This window comes from Salvelinus alpinus, chromosome 7, assembly GCF_045679555.1.
Source record: "Salvelinus alpinus chromosome 7, SLU_Salpinus.1, whole genome shotgun sequence".
Lineage (NCBI taxonomy): Eukaryota > Metazoa > Chordata > Actinopteri > Salmoniformes > Salmonidae > Salvelinus > Salvelinus alpinus.
In genome coordinates this window covers 21,015,710-21,037,193 of record NC_092092.1, presented here as the reverse complement: position 1 = coordinate 21,037,193, position 21,484 = coordinate 21,015,710, and the positions used below count along the sequence as shown (strand labels likewise).

The 21,484-nt window shown below is 43.8% G+C and overlaps 1 protein-coding gene across 1 annotated transcript in view; it reads left to right on the top strand.

Annotated features, from left to right (window-relative positions):
• Positions 1-21,484, top strand: part of LOC139580562 (protein kinase C epsilon type-like) — a 168,899-nt gene that overhangs the window by 84,609 nt on the left and 62,806 nt on the right. The window contains exons 8-10 of the mRNA XM_071409388.1: positions 4,601-4,691; positions 4,865-5,082; positions 5,572-5,745. Of these exons, the coding sequence (XP_071265489.1) occupies positions 4,601-4,691; positions 4,865-5,082; positions 5,572-5,745 (483 nt within the window). The remainder of the gene's footprint in view (positions 1-4,600; positions 4,692-4,864; positions 5,083-5,571; positions 5,746-21,484) is intronic.

The following is a 21,484-nucleotide window of genomic DNA, read 5'->3' as shown; positions in this document are numbered from 1 at the left end:
GTATGGGTAGGGGCGAGGGGCAGGGGTATGGGTATGGGCAAGGAGCAGGGGTATGGGTAGGGGCGAGGGGCAGGGGTATGGGTATGGGCAAGGAGCAGGGGTATGGGCGAGGAGCAGGGGTATGGGTAGGGGCAGGGGGTGATCAGGGCAATAATTGATGAGAATTCAGATTCAGAAAAATGTTATGTCCTCAATGAGGCAAGTCATTTTGCAGCAGTCACAATACATCAGAGGTGGGACCATGTCAATATTATTTCAGTCACAAGCAAGTCTCAAGTCATAAGGTCCAAGTCTCAAGTCGAATACCAAGTCGAATGGGTCGAGTCTCGAGTCAAGTCCAAGTCGTTGAGTCCCAAGTCAAACGGGTTGAGTCTTGAGTCAATACCAAGTTGTGCATTCTAAGAGCAAGTCAAGTGGAGTCGAGTCACCAGTTTTTCCAAGTCAAGTAAAAAAAAATCTATACATGCAATGACTTGTTCAACTACAAATCGAGACCTAGGGACTATAAGGTTCTATCTGACATTTTAGTCAGAAATGAGTTAGTCACATATAATAGATCTTTAGATGGTTCTTCATATGTTTGTAATATTATATTATTTTTAAAGCCAATTTTATTTGAAAAAAAAAATACAACTATAATGTTCTATCTGCATAAATCCATTTGAAATTGGTGCTATAAGGGTCTATCTGCAATCCAATCACAAGCCTGAACAAATATAGACGGACCAATCAGAACACATCTTTGCCATCTCCCTCTAAGTATGGTTTAGGCCAGTCTAGCCAGCAGGTAGGGTAAGAATGCAAGCAACAACAAAAAAAGTAAATGATGTCACATCGTTGTTCAGTGATGACAGTAATTTATCTAAAGATCATAATGCATTTCTTAATGTATTTGATGATGTATTCTGACTCTATCTTGGTAAAATAGTGTTATTCTATCATTTCTGTATTCGAATAGCTACAGTCTTCTTAAGATCTGAACATGTCTAATTCAGAAGTGATAGAGTCTTATGGCTGAACTGTATCTGCTATTGCACCCCCTTACCCCCTTTTTTTTTTTTTACAAATGTCTCAGGATTTTGATACTCTGTACTTTAGGTACCTTTAAGATGAGGACATTAACGGGTTTTGAAAAAATAATACACCACAAAACAGTTCTGAGATCTGGAGGTTACAGGATCATATGGCCTACCCTACCGGTATGCAGCGGGGGTTACAGGATCATACGGCCTACCCTACCGGTATGCAGCGGGGGTTACTGGATCATACAGCCTACCCTACCGGTATGCAGCGGGGGTTACTGGATCATACAGCCTACCCTACCGGTATGCAGCGGGGGTTACTGGATCATACAGCCTACCCTACCGGTATGCAGCGGGGGTTACTGGATCATACAGCCTACCCTACCGGTATGCAGCGGGGGTTACTGGATCATACAGCCTACCCTACCGGTATGCAGCGGGGGTTACTGGATCATACAGCCTACCCTACCGGTATGCAGCGGGGGTTACTGGATCATACAGCCTACCCTACCGGTATGCAGCGGGGGTTACTGGATCATACAGCCTACCCTACCGGTATGCAGCGGGGGTTACAGGATCATACGGCCTACCCTACCGGTATGCAGCGGGGGTTACAGGATCATACGGCCTACCCTACCGGTATGCAGCGGGGGTTACAGGATCATACGGCCTACCCTACCGGTATGCAGCGGGGGTTACAGGATCATCCGGCCTACCCTACCTGTATGCAGCGGGGGTTACAGGATCATACGGCCTACCCTACCGGTATGCAGCGGGGGTTACAGGATCATACGGCCTACCCTACCGGTATGCAGCGGGGGTTACAGGATCATACGGCCTACCCTACCGGTATGCAGCGGGGGTTACAGGATCATACGGCCTACCCTACCGGTATGCAGCGGGGGTTACTGGATCATACAGCCTACCCTACCGGTATGCAGCGGGGGTTACAGGATCATACGGCCTACTCTACCGGTATGCAGCGGGGGTTACAGGATCATACGGCCTACTCTACCGGTATGCAGCGGGGGTTACAGGATCATACGGCCTACTCTCCCGGTATGCAGCAGGGGTTACAGGATCATACGGCCTACCCAACCGGTATGCAGCGAGGTTGCAGGATCCTGTGGCTGGGGTGTTGCAGTATCAGATGGAAAGCATGATTTGTCTGTAGACTTTTTTTCTTCCTCACAAATATCCTAGTTAATTCGCCAGAATGTTACATCTTCATCCCATGAGTATTGCAGGTAGTACGATGTTAGACATATGCAGTACCACCACTGAGTTATATCATTATAACACACCCAAACTAGGCCTATCTGAAATATGAAAATGGTCAATGAATTCACCAGTTAGCCTATTGTGGAAAAGATGCATCCACAGCGGGTTGCAAAACGTTACTTTATATGGAAAATATTGACGTAGGTAAAACCGGGGGAAATTAAACCAGTGTTTTCTGGTCACTAATCTGGATGTGTGCGCCCGCCTTTGCGCCCCAATGCTGATGACTGGCCATTGGTCAACAGTCAAGGCGTGTCATTTTTGGGTTCTGAAACACAGATTTCAAGAATTTGGTGCAATGCCCTAGGCCTGTGTTAGTAACCAGATCAAATAAACAAAGGTATAAATATAAAATATAGATGGTAGGCTATATCTAGTCTATTAAAATATGAATGACATTTTTATGTATTTTTTCCGATTCAGTTTCACACTCGCAACCCCCCAAAACCTTCTCACAGCACTACTGTAGGTCACCCGACCTGTGTTGATTGACAGTTTGCTGATTCAAACTGTCAGTTTTTTTTGCAAGTGAGATACTGTCTTTGGCTACGTTGAGAGTAGCCTAATCCACGTAGACTCTGTGCCACAAAATCAGTGACAAAACGTTACAAAATCAGATAATTTTGGCCAGATAATTTCAAGTCATCAGTCTCAAGTCTAAATCGAGTCCCGAGTCGTGAGGCTCCAAGTCGAAGTCGTCTCAAGTTGTTTTATTTTCTACCAAGTCAAGTCCAAGTCATGTGACTCGAGTCCACGCCTCTGCAATACATACAAACAAAATCACATATTTTAAAACAGATAGCAAAGGATATTTACAAGAAAGTAGGCTGGATAAGTGCAATTTCATAAAAATGACAGAATTATGCTACATGTTGAAGTGCAAGTGCTAAAGTGCATTAAGTCCAACATCTAGATGTGGTGGATGTGGTAGATGTGGTAGAGAGATGTGGTAGAGAGATGTGGTAGAGAGATGTGGTAGAGAGATGTGGTGGAGAGATGTGGTAGAGAGATGTGGTAGATGTGGTAGAGAGATGTGGTAGAGAGATGTGGTAGATGTGGTAGAGAGATGTGGTAGATGTGGTAGAGAGATGTGGTAGATGTGGTAGATGTGGTAGAGAGATGTGGTAGAGAGATGTGGTAGATGTGGTAGAGATATGTGGTAGAGAGATATGTTAGAGATATGTGGTAGAGAGATGTGGTAGAGAGATGTGTTAGATGTGGTAGAGAGATGTGGTAGAGAGATGTGTTAGAGATATGTGGTAGAGAGATGTGGTAGAGATATGTGGTAGAGAGATGTGGTAGATGTGGTGGAGGGATGTGTTAGATGTGTTAGAGATATGTGGTAGAGAGATGTGGTGGATAGATGTGTTAGATGTGGTAGAGAGATGTGGTGGATAGATGTGTTAGATGTGGTAGAGAGATGTGTTAGAGATATGTGGTAGAGAGATGTGGTCGAGAGATGTGGTGGATAGATGTGTTAGATGTGGTAGAGAGATGTGTTAGATGTGGAAGAGAGATGTGGTAGAGAGATGTGGTGGATAGATGTGTTAGATGTGGTAGAGATATGTGGTAGAGAGATGTGGTGGATAGATGTGTTAGATGTGGTAGATGTGGTAGAGATATGTGGTAGAAAGATGTGGTAGAGAGATGTGGTGGAGAGATGTGGTAGAGAGATGTGGTAGATGTGGTAGAGATATCTGGTAGAGAGATGTGTTAGATGTGGTAGAGAGATGTGTTAGAGATGTGGTAGATGTGGTAGATGTGGTATAGCGATGTGGTAGATGTGGTGGAGAGATGTGGTAGAGAGATGTGTTAGATGTGGTAGAGAGATGTGGTTGAGAGATGTGGTAGAGAGATGTGGTAGATGTGGTAGAGAGATGTGTTAGATGTGGTAGAGAGATGTGGTAGAGAGATGTGGTAGAGAGATGTGGTAGAGAGATGTGGTAGAGAGATGTGTTAGAGAGATGTGGTAGAGAGATGTGGTAGATGTGGTAGAGAGATGTGGCAGAGAGATGTGGTAGAGAGATGTGGTAGAGAGATGTGGTAGATGTGGTATAGCGATGTGGTAGATGTGGTATAGAGATGTGGTAGATGTGGTATAGCGATGTGGTAGATGTGGTAGAGAGATGTGGTAGATGTGGTAGAGAGATGTGGTAGAGAGATGTGGTAGATGTGGTAGAGAGATGTGTTAGAGATATGTGGTAGAGAGATGTGGTAGAGAGATGTGGTAGAGAATGAGAAGGATTGCAGGATGATGATTATGATAATGGTGAAAATGAGGATGTTGCTCTCCATAGATAACCCAAGAACCCCAGCAGCCGTTACCATGTACCCCCCAGACAGAGGAGGACCGATCCAAATCGGCCCCCACCTCCCCATGTGACCAAGGTACACACACTTGCACAAACACACATGTCAAAATGTGCATCTGTACAGTACATTCAATTCATGGTGGTACTTTGGAGGGTTCCGGGGAATGTTTTTCTTATTATTTCCACCCCTGCCCTTACACAGAGGAACACACTCTTATTCCTCCTTTACCTCTCTGGTTTCTCTCCCAGACCTGAAAGAGTTGGAGAACATCCGCAAGGCGCTGTCGTTTGAGCAACGTGGACAGGAACACAAGTCAGCCTCGTCCTCCTCTTCCAGCAGGGTGGGGGTGGGCTCAGAGGGGGGCGAGGCCCGGGAGAACGGAGAACTCAAGATCATCCAGACCAAGAGGATGACCCTGCAGGACTTCCTCTTCATCAAGGTCCTGGGCAAAGGCAGCTTCGGAAAGGTACAGTACTGTCTGTCTGTCTGTCTGTCTGTCTGTCTGTCTGTCTGTCTGTATTTGTCTCTCTCTGTCTTCTTCTCTCTGTCATCTCTCTCTTTCTCTATCTCTCTCATTGGTCAATAATCAGTCCCTTCCATTGATGCTAAGAGCAGTCAGCTCTTCCATTGGTTCCATTGGGCTAGTTGTTGTACAGAGTACTTTGGGTTTGGTTGGTTTTTCCTCCTAAATCATTTCATGTGTCTGTCTTTCCTCTTAATTTAAACCTCAGATATAATGAGTCAGTGGCTTGAGTGTTGTTGCAGTAGCAGTGTGTGTGTGTGTGTGTGTGTGTGTGTGTGTGTGTGTGTGTGTGTGTGTGTGTGTGTGTGTGTGTGTGTGTGTGTGTGTGTGTGTGTGTGTGTGTGTGTGTGTGTGTGTGTGTGTGTGTGTGTGTGTGTGTGTGAGCGTGCTTGTGTGCATGTGTATGATAACCTCTGTGGTTCTTCCCTGTAGGTGATGCTGGCTGAGCTGAAAGGAACAGATGAGGTCTATGCTGTGAAGGTGCTGAAGAAAGACGTGATCCTGCAGGATGATGATGTGGACTGTACCCTGACAGAGAAACGCATCCTGGCCCTGGCTAGGAAACACCCCTACCTGACCCAGCTCTTCTGCTGCTTCCAGACCAAGGTAGGAAACACCCCTACCTGACCCAGCTCTTCTGCTGCTTCCAGACCAAGGTAGGAAACACCCCTACCTGACCCAGCTCTTCTGCTGCTTCCACACCAAGGTAGGAAACACCCCTACCTGACCCAGCTCTTCTGCTGCTTCCACACCAAGGTAGGACACATCCCTACCTGACCCAGCTCTTCTGCTGCTTCCAGACCAAGGTAGGAAACACCCCTACCTGACCCAGCTCTTCTGCTGCTTCCACACCAAGGTAGGAAACATCCCTACCTGACCCAGCTTTTCTGCTGCTTCCAGACCAAGGTAGGGACGAGTATGCACGCCACACACAAACACACAGACAGACAGACAGACAGACAGACAGACAGACAGACAGACAGACAGACAGACAGACAGACAGACAGACAGACAGACAGACAGACAGATAGATGGGTGGGCAGAATGACAGACACACTCTCACGTGCTCAGACCCTTTCTTGTCAGCTGCTTCCCGACTAACGTAGGGTTAAAAACCATCAAACACACAGGAACACTCCAAAGACAGCAGTTTCACTGGTTGGCATTTTGGTATGATTACCACCAGGTGGCGATATAATATCATAGTTGGAGAACACAACCAGAGTTAGTAACACTTTTTCCAAAATACATGTTAATCATGTTAATACACGTGCATACATACCAAACGTTCCACTGCCTAGAGATAGTTACTGACGTTAGGTGGTGAAGTGTAGGATGGTAAACCGGGTCGTCCCATGAATAGAGTGCCTTTTGGGTAGTTACATTTGTTCAGGAATATCTATTTATTTCACAGAATTTAACATTCTGTCAGAAAGAGCACATGCTCAACTTTATAACAAACATGGTTTCCCACATGAAAACACACTATTAGTGGAATATTTCAACATGGTTTAGTTTTATCAAAATGTACATACACAATGTCACAAGGTCATAAAAGGCACTCTATTTGTGGAACGACTCATCCATAAGTAAACGGTACCCAGTAGCTTAGTGTTGTGTGGGTTCTTTACCAACACTTCTGCATTTCTTTACATTTCTGTGCATTTCTGTGCATTTCTGTGCATTTGGCACATTAAATATGTATCTAACGCAGAGCTCATGAAAATTCATGAAAGCAGTTTGTGTGTATCTTTCCTCCCACATATAAACTATGCCTACTGTATGTGGAAGCTGGTAGGTTTTTATCATATGCACTGACCTCTGTACAGTTTGCCAGGCTTTCTGAGTCAATGCATTTGAGTTAATGAGCCTTTGTTAGAAGTTGTAGACATCTTGCACCCTGCCGTCCATTCTGTACCTGTCTCGTCTTTTCCACTGGCTCTCTTTCAACTGATGGACAATGACAGACATGGTTGGCTTTGTTGCAGTTCTGGGCATCCACCCATTTAGCTTGACACACAAACTCACGCACAGCTCAAGCCAGGTGCCTCATCTCACAAGTCCTTGCAGAATCAGTTACAATTTCTCCTACACACTTTTATGCACATACAGTATATGTAAACATACATACTTTTACAAACATACACTGAGTGGACAAAACATTAGGAACACCTGCTCTTTCCATGACATAGACTGACCAGGTGAAACCAGGTGAAAGCTATGATCCCTTATTGATGTCACCTGTTAAATCCACCTCAATCAGTGTAGATGAAGGGGAGGAGACAGGTTATAGATGGATTTTTAAGCCTTGACACAATTAAGATATGGATTGTGTATATGTGCCATTCAGAGGGTGAATGGGCAAGACAAAATATTTAAGTGCCTTTGAACGGGGTGTGGTAGTAGGTGCCAGGCACACCGGTTTGAGTGTGTCAAGAACTGCAACGCTGCTGGGTTTTTCACGCTCAACAGTTTCCTGTGTGTATCAAGAATGGTCCACTACTCAAAGGACATCCAGCCAACTTGTCACAACTGTGGGAAGCATTGGAGTCAACATGGGCCAGCATCCCTGTGGAAGGCATTCGATATCATGTAGTCGAGTGGTTCTCAGTCCTGGTCCTGGGGACCCAAAGGGGTGCACATTTTAGTTTTTGCCCTAGCACTACACACCTGATTCAAATCATCAAAGCTTGATGATGAGTTGATGATTTGAATCAGGTGTGTAGTGCTAGGGCAAAAACAAAAATGTGCACCCCTTTGGGTTCCCAGGACCAGGATTGAGAACTAGTGTTGTAGTCCATGCCCCGACAAATCAAGGCTTTTCTGAGGGGGTGCAAGTCAATATTAGGAAGGTGTTCTTAATGTTTTGTGAACTCAGTGTACTGTACATGTACTGTAGACACAAGCGATAAATGAGGCACTTCAAACTTCAAACCCAGTATGACCACATTTCTCTTTATTATTTGCCTGTGGGGTTAAGTGGTCCCTGAGTGGGTTTTGGGCGATCAAGGCAGGGTTTACAGAAGGGAGAGGAGGTAACCTTTTTTCAAGCATCTTGTTTATTTTCTCAGAGTGGCCTGGAATATACTGCAGTAACTATATGACGTGCTCCATTCCTCATTTATTTATTTCTACCGATTCCCCAAACACGCCGGGGAACATTGTGTTCTGGCAGAGAGAGGGGGGGAAGGGGGCAGAGAGTGGAGCGAACAGAGGAGAGGAAGAGGGGAAGGTGCTCAGGCAAAGGGATGATTGAGGAGGACAAGTAGGGAGAGAGGAGGAGAGGGATGAAGGGTTTAACACATCGTAACGCAATTGAATCTCTACTCATAGTCAAGTCCCTCATCCTCTCTCTCCACCTCTCCCTGTCTCTCTCTCTCTCCCTGTTCCTCTCCCTCTCTCTCCCTGTCTGTCTCTCTCTCTCTCTCTCTCTCTCTCTCTCTCTCTCTCTCTCTCCCTCCACCTCTCCCTGTTCCTCTCCCTCTCTCTCCCTGTCTGTCTCTCTCTCTCCCTCTCTCTCTCTCTCTCTCTCTCTCTCTCTCTCTCTCTCTCTCTCTCTCCCTCCACCTCGCCCTGTTCCTCTCCCTCTTTCTCCACCTCTCCCTTTCTCTCTCTCTCTCCACCTCTTCCTGTTCCTCTCTCTCTCTAACACACACACACACACACCTTAAAGAGGCAGTTGTCTAGGGACGGAGATGTGGGGTTTGTGTTTGGCCCAAACAAGTGGATTGTTACAGGTTTTACATAAGAGGGTCCTGATTCTTATCAGGCTTGATGTGTATTCCATATGCTGTTTGTTTTCTCTGCCCCCCTCCTTCCATCCCCACTCCCCCACAATGGCAGGTTGATGTTTATTGTCATGAATCTTGCCCTGGAGGCAGAACTGAGTGGTTTCTGCTAGATGGGCCAGCTGCAAAGTCAAAATGTACTATATCATAAAAATGTATGAAAACAAAAATGTGCTTTTTGGTCAGCTAGTGACCACTGCAAAGATGCCTCCAGTACATGAGTAATCGCAATGAATGCCAACCTGCCCCACAATGGGGACTGGAGGACCAGGAGGGCTTCGCATTGGTCCACTTGGAACTGTCACGCTTAATCACGCCCCCAGCTCCTGCTGCCTTATGTAACATTGGTTCCACATCAATTGAGAAGAATGATGTCCTATACGTCCTATAATAGATTGGGAGTTCCACCCGTTAAAGACTCTCAAAGGGTCTGCGTCTCAAGTGGCACCCTATTCCCTACATAGTGCACTGCTTTAGACGAGGTGCACTATGTAGGGAATAGGTGCACTATGTAGAGAATAGGGTGCCATTTGGGATGGGGTGCCAGAATAGGGTGCCATCTGCAGGCTACTTAAGGGCAACGAGGCCCTTGGAGAGAGTTGGTGAGCAGAGCTGATAGGGTTATTGAAACAGAAGGCCTCATACACTGCAGGTTTACAGCATGGAATGTGGCAAGGCTAAGTAGAGGAAGGGCCTCAGTTAAACAGGGATCCATCTCTGAGCAATACTGTGCAGTTTTTATTTTTATACAGTATATTGTTTCTACCCTTTTTCTCCCCAATTTCGGGGTATCCAATTGATAGTCCAATTGGTAATCTTGTCTCATCGCTGCAACTCCCGTACGGACTCGGGAGAGGCGAAGGTCGAGAGCCGTGCGTCCTCCGAAACACGACCCGACCAAGCCGCACTGCTTCTTGACACAATGCCCGCATATCCCGGAAGCCAGCCGCAATGTGTTGGAGAAAACATTGTACACCTGCCGACCGTGTAAGCGTGCATGCGCCCGGTCTGCCACAGAAGTCGCTAGAGCACGATGGGACAAGGACATCCCTGTCGGCCAAACCGTTCCGTAACCCGGACTACGCTGGGCCAATTGTGCGCCGCCCCATGGGTCTCCCGGTCGCAGCCGGCTGCGACAGAGCCTGGACTCGAACCAGGATCTCTAGTGGCACAGCGATGCACTGTGATGCAGTGCCTTAGACCACCGTGTCACTCTGGATGGCAATACTGTACTGTATTTATCTATTCTTATTTTACCAGGTCAGTTGACTGAGAACACATTCTCATTTACAGCAACGACCTGGGGAATAGTTACAGTGGAGAGGAGGGGGGTTGAATGAGCCAATTGGAATATGGGGATGATTAGGTGGCCATGATGGTATGAGGGTTAGACACCGGGGTTAACACCCCTACTCTTACCATAAGTGCCATGGTATATCTTTATTGACCACAGAGAGTCAGGAGTCAGAATTTGTTCTTAACTGACTTGCCTAGTTAAATAAAGGTTAAATAAAAAAATAAACACAGGGCAATGTCCCCAATCACTGCCCTGGGGCATTGGGATATTTTTTAAGACCAGAGGAAAGAGTGCCTTCTACTGGCCCCCCAACACCCCCCAACTGTTGATAGGGAGGTGATATCAGAACAATACTGTTGATAGAGAGGTGATATCAGAACAATACTGTTGATGGAGAGGTGATATCAGAACAATACTGTTGATAGAGAGGTGATATCAGAACAATACTGTTGATAGAGAGGTGATATCAGAACAATACTGTTGATAGAGAGGTGATATCAGAACAATACTGTTGATAGAGAGGTGATATCAGAACAATACTGTTGATAGAGAGGTGATATCAGAACACTACTGTTGATAGATAGGTGATATCAGAACAATACTGTTGATAGATAGGTGATATCAGAACAATACTGTTGATAGAGAGGTGATATCAGAACAATACTGTTGATAGGGAGGTGATATCAGAACAATACCGTTGATAGAGAGGTGATATCAGAACAATACCGTTGATAGAGAGGTGATATCAGAACAATACCGTTGATAGAGAGGTGATATCAGAACAATACTGTTGATAGAGAGGTGATATCAAAACAATGCTGTTGATAGGGGTGATATCAGAACACTACTGTTGATAGAGAGGTAATATCAGAACAATACCATTGATAGAGAGGGGATATCAGAACAATACTGTTGGTAGAGAGGTGATATCAGAACACTACTGTTGATAGAGGTAATATCAGAACAATACTGTTGATAGAGAGGTGATATCAGAACACTACTGTTGATAGATAGGTGATATCAGAACAATACTGTTGAGAGAGGTGATATGAGAACAATACTGTTGATAGATAGGTGATATCAGAACAATACTGTTGATAGAGAGGTGATATCAGAACAATACTGTTGATAGGGAGGTGATATCAGAACAATACTGTTGATAGAGAGTTGATATCAGAACAATACTGTTGATAGAGAGGTGATATCAGAACAATACCGTTGATAGAGAGGTGATATCAGAACAATACTGTTGATAGAGAGGTGATATCAAAACAATACTGTTAATAGAGGTGATATCAGAACACTACTGTTGATAGAGAGGTAATATCAGAACAATACCGTTGATAGAGAGGTGATATCAGAACAATACTGTTGGTAGAGAGGTGATATCAGAACACTACTGTTGATAGAGGTAATATCAGAACAATACTGTTGATAGAAAGGTGATATCAGAACAATACTGTTGATAGAAAGGTGATATCAGAACAATACTGTTGATAGAGAGGTGATATCAGAACAATACCGTTGATAGAGAGGTGATATCAGAACAATACTGTTGATAGAGAGGTGATATCAGAACAATACCGTTGATAGAGAGGTGATATCAGAACAATACTGTTGATAGAGAGGTGATATCAGAACAATACCGTTGATAGAGAGGTGATATCAGAACAATACCGTTGATAGAGAGGTGATATCAGAACAATACCGTTGATAGAGAGGTGATATCAGAACACTACTGTTGATAGAGAGGTGATATCAGAACACTACTGTTGATAGATAGGTGATATCAGAACAATACTGTTGATAGAAAGGTGATATCAGAACAATGCTGTTGATAGGGAGGTGATATCAGAACAATACTGTTGATAGAGAGGTGATATCAGAACAATACTGTTGATAGAGAGGTGATATCAGAACACTACTGTTGATAGATAGGTGATATCAGAACAATACTGTTGATAGAAAGGTGATATCAGAACAATGCTGTTGATAGGGAGGTGATATCAGAACAATACTGTTGATAGAGAGGTGATATCAGAACAATACTGTTGATAGAGGTGATATCAGAACAATACTGTTGATAGAAAGGTGATATCAGAACACTACTGTTGATAGATAGGTGATATCAGAACAATACTGTTGATAGAGAGGTGATATGAGAACAATACTGTTGATAGATAGGTGATATCAGAACAATACTGTTGATAGAGAGGTGATATCAGAACAATACCGTTGATAGAGAGGTGATATCAGAACAATACTGTTGGTAGAGAGGTGATATCAGAACACTACTGTTGATAGAGGTAATATCAGTACACTACTGTTGATAGAAAGGTGATATCAGAACACTACTGTTGATAGATAGGTGATATCAGAACAATACTGTTGATAGAGAGGTGATATCAGAACAATACTGTTGATAGAGAGAGGATATGAGAACAATAATGTTGATAGATAGGTGATATCAGAACAATACTGTTGATAGAGAGGTGATATCAGAACAATACTGTTGATAGAGAGATGATATCAGAACAATACTGTTGATAGAGAGGTGATATCAGAACAATACTGTTGATAGAGAGATGATATCAGAACAATACTGTTGATAGAGAGGTGATATCAGAACAATACTGTTGATAGAGAGTTGATATCAGAACAATACTGTTGATAGAGAGGTGATATCAGAACACTACTGTTGATAGAGAGGTAATATCAGAACAATACCGTTGATAGAGAGGTGATATCAGAACAATACTGATGGTAGAGAGGTGATATCAGAACACTACTGTTGATAGAGGTAATATCAGAACAATACTGTTGATAGAAAGGTGATATCAGAACACTACTGTTGATAGATAGGTGATATCAGAACAATACTGTTGATAGAGAGGTGATATGAGAACAATACTGTTGATAGAGAGGTGATATCAGAACAATACTGTTGATAGGGAGGTGATATCAGAACAATACTGTTGATAGAGAGGTGATATCAGAACAATACCGTTGATAGAGAGGTGATATCAGAACAATACCGTTGATAGAGAGGTGATATCAGAACATTACTGTTGATAGAGAGGTGATATCATAACAATACTGTTGATATGGAGGTGATATCATAACAATAATGCTGATAGAGAGGTGATATCAGAACAATACTGTTGATATAGAGGTGATATCAGAACAATACTGTTGATAGAGAGGTGATATCATAACAATACTGTTGATAGAGATGTGATATCAGAACAATACTGTTGATAGAGAGGTGATATCAGAACAATACTGCTGATAGAGAGGTGATATCAGAACAATACTGTTGATAGAGAGGTGATATCAGAACAATACTGTTGATGGAGAGGTGATTCAAGTATGTCATGTCTGCTCAGTGGATACTTAACCAGCAGGCTTCTGATGGGGTGTTTGTGGCACTGTTTGTGTGTGTGTGTGTGTGTGTGTACCCTTCTGCTGTACCTTCACCAGTATCACTGGACCCTGGCCAAAACACAGTTGTATGCCCCCCAACTACTACACACACACGCACGCGTGCTATCACCCCCAAACCTACCATTACCTCAAATACAAGGAAAGCTAAAACGATGATGCCACAGGTTTTGATTGACAGGCAGTGCGTGAGTTACGGGGGCAGTGCGTGAATGAGTGACTGGTGTTAACCCTTTACACTCGTGGGAATTGGCCAATATGGATAGGGTTAAATTGAAATGTTTGAGGACACAACAGTTGACCCGACACAAGACTGAATCTGAACACTACACTGTGGATTTTATGTGCATTTTACATTTACTGTACTTTTCGCCACAACGAAATCTGAAATACTCTGAGTACGTTCAGTAACATGATAAGCACATTCCCGGAAAATGTGGGGTAGGTGCAACATAAGACAAAACAATTACAAGGGTTTGAGTGAGAGGACTTAGGTTGTCCGCATGCTTCCCATCCGAAACAGTTGGGAACAGTTGGGGACGTTTTGTTCGTTCTGGTCTTCGGCAAGGGTTTTTTCGGTGTTTGTGCAAACACATTTTTTCTCTCGAGGCAAGCCAAAGTTCGGTGCCGAAGTCTATGCCCTTTCGATGGTTATTGGTCAAGAGTATGTATTCTTCAATTAAGTTGTCACGACTTCCGCCGAAGTCGGCTCCTCTCCTTGTTTGGGCGGCGTTCGGCGATCCACGTCACCGGCTTTCTAGCCATCGCCGCTCCATTTTTCATATGTCCATTTGTTTTGTCTTGTCCCATACACACCTGGTTTTCATTCCCTAATTTATCTACATGTATTTAGCCTTCTGTTTCCCATCATGTCTTTGTGTGTAATTGTTTATTGTTATGTGGTTTGTCAGGCACATTACTTTTGTTATTTCTGTGGTTTTGGCACTTGTATGTTTTTATTGTGCTGCCAATTTGGAACGGAATTAAAGTGCGCCTGTTCGCTACACTCTGCTCTCCTGCACCTGACTTCGCCTCCGCTACACACGTTTAACATGTTTGTTGACATTCACCGACAGACAACTCGTCTTCATGCACCTGAGAAATACTGCACCAAACAGTTTACTTAAATTAATGGCAGATTTCTTGAATTATCTTAGATTAATTCTGACTATTTTGAGGAAGTGTGTACTGGCTACGGAGTCTCTAGATAGACATACAATAATATTTCTGCTTTTTCTTGTTTATCAAAGGTCTTTTAAGGGAGTATGCGAGCACACTCATTCGGTTTGCCTAGCCGAACCGAAGCATGTGGAAGCCTTAACTGGTGTCTCCAAGTGTTCACACACCTCTCCAAAGTGCGCACAGTTCCTAAGTAATTTTAATGCACTTTTATGACTCAAAGAAGAGGCTTCAACAATACGTTGTTTTTTTTGCTCTCCTAGCTGTGCCGTTGAGGAACTGCAGATGTAGGATCTTAATTTGAGCCATTTTGCTACAGCAGGAAAATAATCCTGCAGCAACAGGAAATGTGAATTATTATGTGGATTATAATATATTATTATATATATTTTTGGTAATAATATAATAATATATTATTATATATATTTTTGGTAAGGGTTGATACATTTTCCTTTATGGCAAATCAAGTTTGACATTTTAAAGTGGAAATCATAAACTTTAGAAGCCTTTTTAAACCTTGAATACACAAGTTTGCATTTCCTGCTGTGCAGAAATATTCTCAGCAACAAAAGAGTGATCAAATTAATATCTTACATCTGTAGAACAAGCACACTTGTAGTTGTTTTGTTTGGAACACAACCCTGCATCCCCGCCATCACACAATTACTGTTGTTGTTTACGCAATCCAAATACAGCCCATTATAAATCGCAATCTGGGTCAGGTCGGCATCATTAGAAAGCTTGTTCTATTGCCAACATGACTAGCTAAGTTATCAAATACGATTCGGATCTTACAGTGTAAGGCTTTCACAGGGAAATTCAGAGAAAAATATCATAATTTTGGTGTGCATAGAAAGGAGTCATGCATAGGATTTTCTTCCCAACTGACAAATATAGTTCCATTCTACTCAGTTGGGGCGGCAGGTAGCCTAGTGGTTAGAGCGTAACCGAATCCCCGAGCTGTCAAGGTAAAAACCTGTCGTTCTGCCCCTGAACAAACCCACTGTTTCCAGGTAGGCCGTCATTGTAAATAAAGATTTGTTCTTAACAGACTTGCATAGTTAAATAAAGGTTCAATAAATAAAAATAAATAAAAATAAATAAAATGTCATTGTGTAACGCCAGGTCATCTTGTAACTGTACATCAAACATAGTGATCATAAACATTGACATTGTATATGACCTGAGTTTTATGATATGGAAATGTGAAGTGCACATTTGGACTCACGCATGTTTGGCTTGTATGACATCAAAGCGGTATTTATTATAATCCTCAACGCCTCATCTTTCTAAATACATAGAGTCCTCTTAATGTACAGCATTTCCCTCACTCAGACAACAAAAAAGTTGCTCAATTAGCAGGAGGGATGGGGGCAACTTCTTGTTGAATGCAGTGCTCAAGTTCAGAACGGCTGTTAGTCAAAACCCATAGCTGTGAAGCGCAGAGCCAGAGCTCTGACGTCATGTATAGCATGTTACTGTACAGCCACTGCGTCACAATTTAGGTGCATATCAGTGCCCAAATATGTCATTTTCAACCTGCATATGGGTATGAGTGTAAAGGGCTACAGCGTAAACTCTTAGCGACCCGTGGACTGAGCTCCAGCCTCCAGTCTTAATCACCGTCAGGATCACAGCCCTTATCGGCCTAATTACCATTCTGAAATGTAAGTAATGTTATACAAGAGTTTCATGCAGAACCTGCTTAGGCCGTGTATAGCTGCTTATGCTGCCGGACAGAGACAAAGGGACAGGGGAAGAGGGGGGGGGGGGGGTGGGGGGGGCAGAGTTTAGCCAGGTATCCAAAAGAGCCTTTCTTCTGTGGGAAGAAAACGAGCGAGAGTAAGACTGTGAGAGAACGAGGGAGTGAAAGAGAGAGGGAGTGAAAGAGAGAGAAAGAAAGAAAGAAAGAGCGAGGGGGAGAGAGAGAGAGAGAGAGAGAGAGGGGCAACGATCTAAAAGGGAGAGACAGTGAACTGTTCAGGGCATTATTTGAGCCCATGTAAAGACAAAGCAGCCCTGCCACCTAGTCCTTGGAGCTCTTCCCACCTTTGCACGGTACTTTCTGTTCTCTCTCGATTCCCCTCATTCTCTCCTAATGGCATCAGTGAGTGAATGGGCCTTCTTTAGGCCGTTGGCTGGGCCCTGGAGTCTGACTCTGGGTTGGAGGTGACTTGGCAGCCACCAATAGGTTGGTTCTCTGTTTTTACTCCATTAATTGTGGCGGTTTATTGTAGTTCTCCTCTCCCTGACAGCTGTGCACACAGCCAAATAGGAGCCGTACCATAACCAAAACACACCCGCATGCTGGACGAGCTACATGCACATGCACACACACACACACACACACACACACACACACACACACACACACACACACACACACACACACACACACACACACACACACACACACACACACACACACACACACACACACCAGTCTGGCCAAGTTTAGAGTATGTCTCTACCCCCCAAATTAATCACTGTATAGAGTGATTAATGAATGACGTCCGTGGTTGAAATACGGTGTGTTTTTAAACTCATTCAGATTCATCCATAATGAATAATTTGGCACAATATGCACAGTATGCATGTCTATGCTTTCTAATGGGCCTTTTATTTGCCTTTTGGTCCTGAAAAATAATTTGCTCACAGGTAATTGATTTACTTTTGAGGTTCATGTACTTTCATGGAATGATGAAAGATAAGCTGCAGAGCATTCTTGCTGAGTGACACATTGGCAGAGGTCCTTTGTCTTAATTTGTTGTGATTGAGATTGTTCCATGGCTGGAGAGTCTTCCATTAACTGAATTGAATGTGTGTTCTACCTTGGGTATTCAAATGGTCACTCTAAGTGGAACCTATTAATGATAGTGTTAGAACAGGGGTGGGCGAACTACAACCCTGGGGCCGTAAGCGGCTACAGAGCCCTTTCAATTTGGCCCACGTGAGGTTGAGGTGGGGGGGATTATTCTTTTGGGTAAGAAAAACACTCCAGGTCACTCTTGAATGTCTAAAACTAGATGATAATGGGCCTATATATTTTGAAATAATTGTAATTTTTCTGGCCCGCAAATTGATTTTGACAAACAAATCGGTCCCCAAAAAATCTGTGCCGCCCACTGTTGAACTTTGAAATCCTGTTGTGGCCCTCGAGCCAAAAATGTTGCCCACCCATGGTTTAGAATGGTGATATAGGGACATCGTTATTACACAGTGGTTATGCTCACATCTTCCAAGTGTCCCATTTTAAGGTTCTGTGGCTCTTCTTGCTCAGGATCCTCCCCCTGACTCCGCCCTTCCTGGCTGACCCCAGCAACGGGGAACGTGGGAACGTGTGTGTGTGTGTGTGTTTGTGTGTGTGTGTGTGTGTGTGTGTGTTTGTGTGTGTGTGTGTGTGTGTGTGTGTGTGTGTTTGTGTGTGTGTGTGTGTGGGGGGGGGGGGGGGGTGTTTTCTTCGCACAGCCACAGCAGAGGCGGACTTCTGTCTGTCTAAACAGTACATCATCTTTCTATCTCTCCACCTCTCTCTTCTTGTTATCTAGCTATGCTCTCTGTCTCACCCCTTTAATTTTCTAGCTATCGTATTGTTCACATAAATCATTCCCCCCTGTCATAGAGGGACTTTGACAATGTATTCTGAAGACAAATGCCCTTATGGACATAAAAGCGTTTGATTATTTGAACCTTGAAGTGTGCATTTCAGTGGTTTGTCTGACCAACTCAATATTGTGTACCACAAGATTGTTGATCTTTGAGTCACACACACACACACACACACACACACACACACACACACACACACACACACACACACACACACACACACACACACACACACACATGCTATCTGTGTGTGTAGTTTGTGTTGCGGATACAACTGTTGTGGGAGATACCCGTGTCCCAGTGTGTATCCCGGAGGGGTCTTTGGCCCAAGCTGGGTTTAGACAGGATTAACGACTTTCTGATTGCTTCAGCAAATGGAAAATGGCTGCTATTTATGGCCTTTGTGGGGGTGTTCAGCATGTATGTGTTTTACTTTGAGTGCCTTGTCAACAAAAAAAAATTTTGCCAAGGGGTTTCACACAAAGAGAGGGGCTTTTATATCTTAGAACTAATAGTATAATGGACATATAATACAGACATGAAACAGACTATTTCTCTGGGGGTTACTAGTGGTGTGTCAGGATCAACTCATGACTGAAGCACTAACTTCAATCCTGATGTGAGAAACAACTAAATACTGGTCCCGGCTCAGAGTTAAGGGAATACAAGTTACAGACTACCTAACGACTCCATCTAATTGAAATCATCCAACTCCCAGTTCTCATGGAAACAGTCCACCCTCTACAGCGGAGACACCATGCCCTGTCTCACCCCTGCCACTACCCACCCCACCAACCAGGTGTGCCCAGTCTGACCATGTCTGGTCCTGCGGCAGGTAGCCTAGCAATTAGAGCGTTGGGCTGAATACCTGAGCCATCAAGGTGAAGCATCTGTCATTGTGTCCTTGAGCAAGGCACTTAACCCTAATATGCTCCAGGGGTGGCGTAATACTATGTCTGACCCTGTAAAACAACACCTTTCACTGCACCTATCCAGTCAATGTGACAATAAAACATGACAATTTTCCAGTTCCACACAACATGTAGTTCAATAACATGACAAATGAAGTGGAGCTTGTATATGTCCAAACACACAGAGCAGAACAGGCTGATTGTGAGTGTCTTAAAGTGCGTTCGGACCTGAGAGCTCTGCGCTTCACCCTTCAGCCTCAGTCACTATGTAACGCTCCGATTAGAGCTTTCTGATTAGAAGGGAGGGGGGAGATGGAGAGAGAGAGCGTGTCATGATTGCTGGGATTTTTCTTATGTAAAGATATCCGTCACGAGGTTGTTTGTTTTTTATTCTCCCTCCCCAGAACGGGAAAAATGCCTCAGCTAATGACGACCTTAGAAAAGAACACTCTCTCCTGCTGGGGATTGACAGCTTCTTGGCTTCTTGGTAAAGGGTGTGCATGCATGTGTGTCTGTGTGTGTGTACTACTGTACATGAGTGCATGTGTGTGTGCATGAACTGCACACTCTATAAAAATGCTGGGTTGTTTGGTTGACCCAACTGCTGGGTTGCAGGCGTTGGGTAACTTAGTTGGGTTGTTTTCTTTAAAGGGTTATTGGTGCTGGGTTATTGAGATATGACCCAGTGGGTCAGATCAAAAGACTGAAGGCTTAGGTTAGTAGGGGCGTGGCTAGTTCTTTTTAGCCACCCACGAGAGTAAATGTCATTTCTGTTCATCTGTTGTATAGTTATCACATGTTAAGGTCGGACATTGACATTTTTTTGTAGCTTCAATGATGCTTCCAGAAGTGTATGAATTCCCTAAAAGCCTATGTAAATCCCAGTGTTTGGATACAATAAGGTGGTATATTTAAGCAATAAGGCCCGAGATGTTGTGGTATATGGCCAATATACCACGGCTAAGGGCTGTTCTTATGCATGATGCATCGCGGAGTGCCTGGATATAGCCATTAGCCGTGGTATATTGGCCATATACCACAAACCCCCGAGATGCCTTATTGCTATTAGAAGCTGGTTACTGAAGTAATTAGAGCAGTAAAAACAGATGTTTTGTCTCATATATATGTTCTCATATACCATTGCTGTTAGCCAATCAGCATTCTGGGCTGGAACCACCCAGTTTATAATGTACCTTACTAGGCAATAAGGTGGTGTACCTTATTAAAATATGTAATAAATAATCATAATTTTATAGAAGAATGTGTAAAAATAATAAGGAAAATTTGAATTTGCAGGATGTAAACTTAAGACCACCCGTGTTCTCATAGGTGGCCAATAAGATCTAGCTGAAAGCCACGCATCTAATAAGCCACACCTCATGAAAATAACCTAACGATTACATTAAAAAAACAGCTGCTATGTCACTCCAGCATGAGAGTAAAAAATACCCAACTGGCGGTTAAATTAACCCATGTTTGGCTAATCCCAACAACCCAACTTGGTGGGTTATGCACGCAACCCAACTGGCTGGGTCAAAACAACCCAACATGTGTTCTGTCCAATATTTACCCAGCGCTGGGTTACCAAAACAATCCAAATCAAATAGTTTTTAACCCAGCATTTTTTACAGTGCATGTTTTGTGTGAGAATATGTCTGTACAAATGTGTGTGTGTCCAAAAGTCAGAGAAAGATTGCAGTCTGATGGAGTTCACCAGCATTCTATTCAGTATCACAGAGAGAAAACCTCAGCTTCCATCAGAGCAGTGGGTCAGATTTGACAGCTCTGGAAAAAGGTATTGTTCTGTAATTGAATAGTTTGCCTTGATTCATTTCATGTGAAACACATTTTTCATCATGTAATGGGACACAGCGCCTGTGGAGGGAGACTGGGGGTAATGGGAGTACTGTGTGTGTGTGTGTGTGTGTGTGTGTGTGTGTGTGTGTGTGTGTGTGTGTGTGTGTGTGTGTGTGTGTGTGTGTGTGTGCGTGCGTGCGTGCGTGCGTGCGTGCGTGCGTGCGTGCGTGCGTGCGTGCGTGCGTGCGTGCACTTAATCTCTGAATGAGAATGAGTAGGAGCGGGTGAGAGGTTGAGTGATTGTCCTGTGTGTGTACAGTATG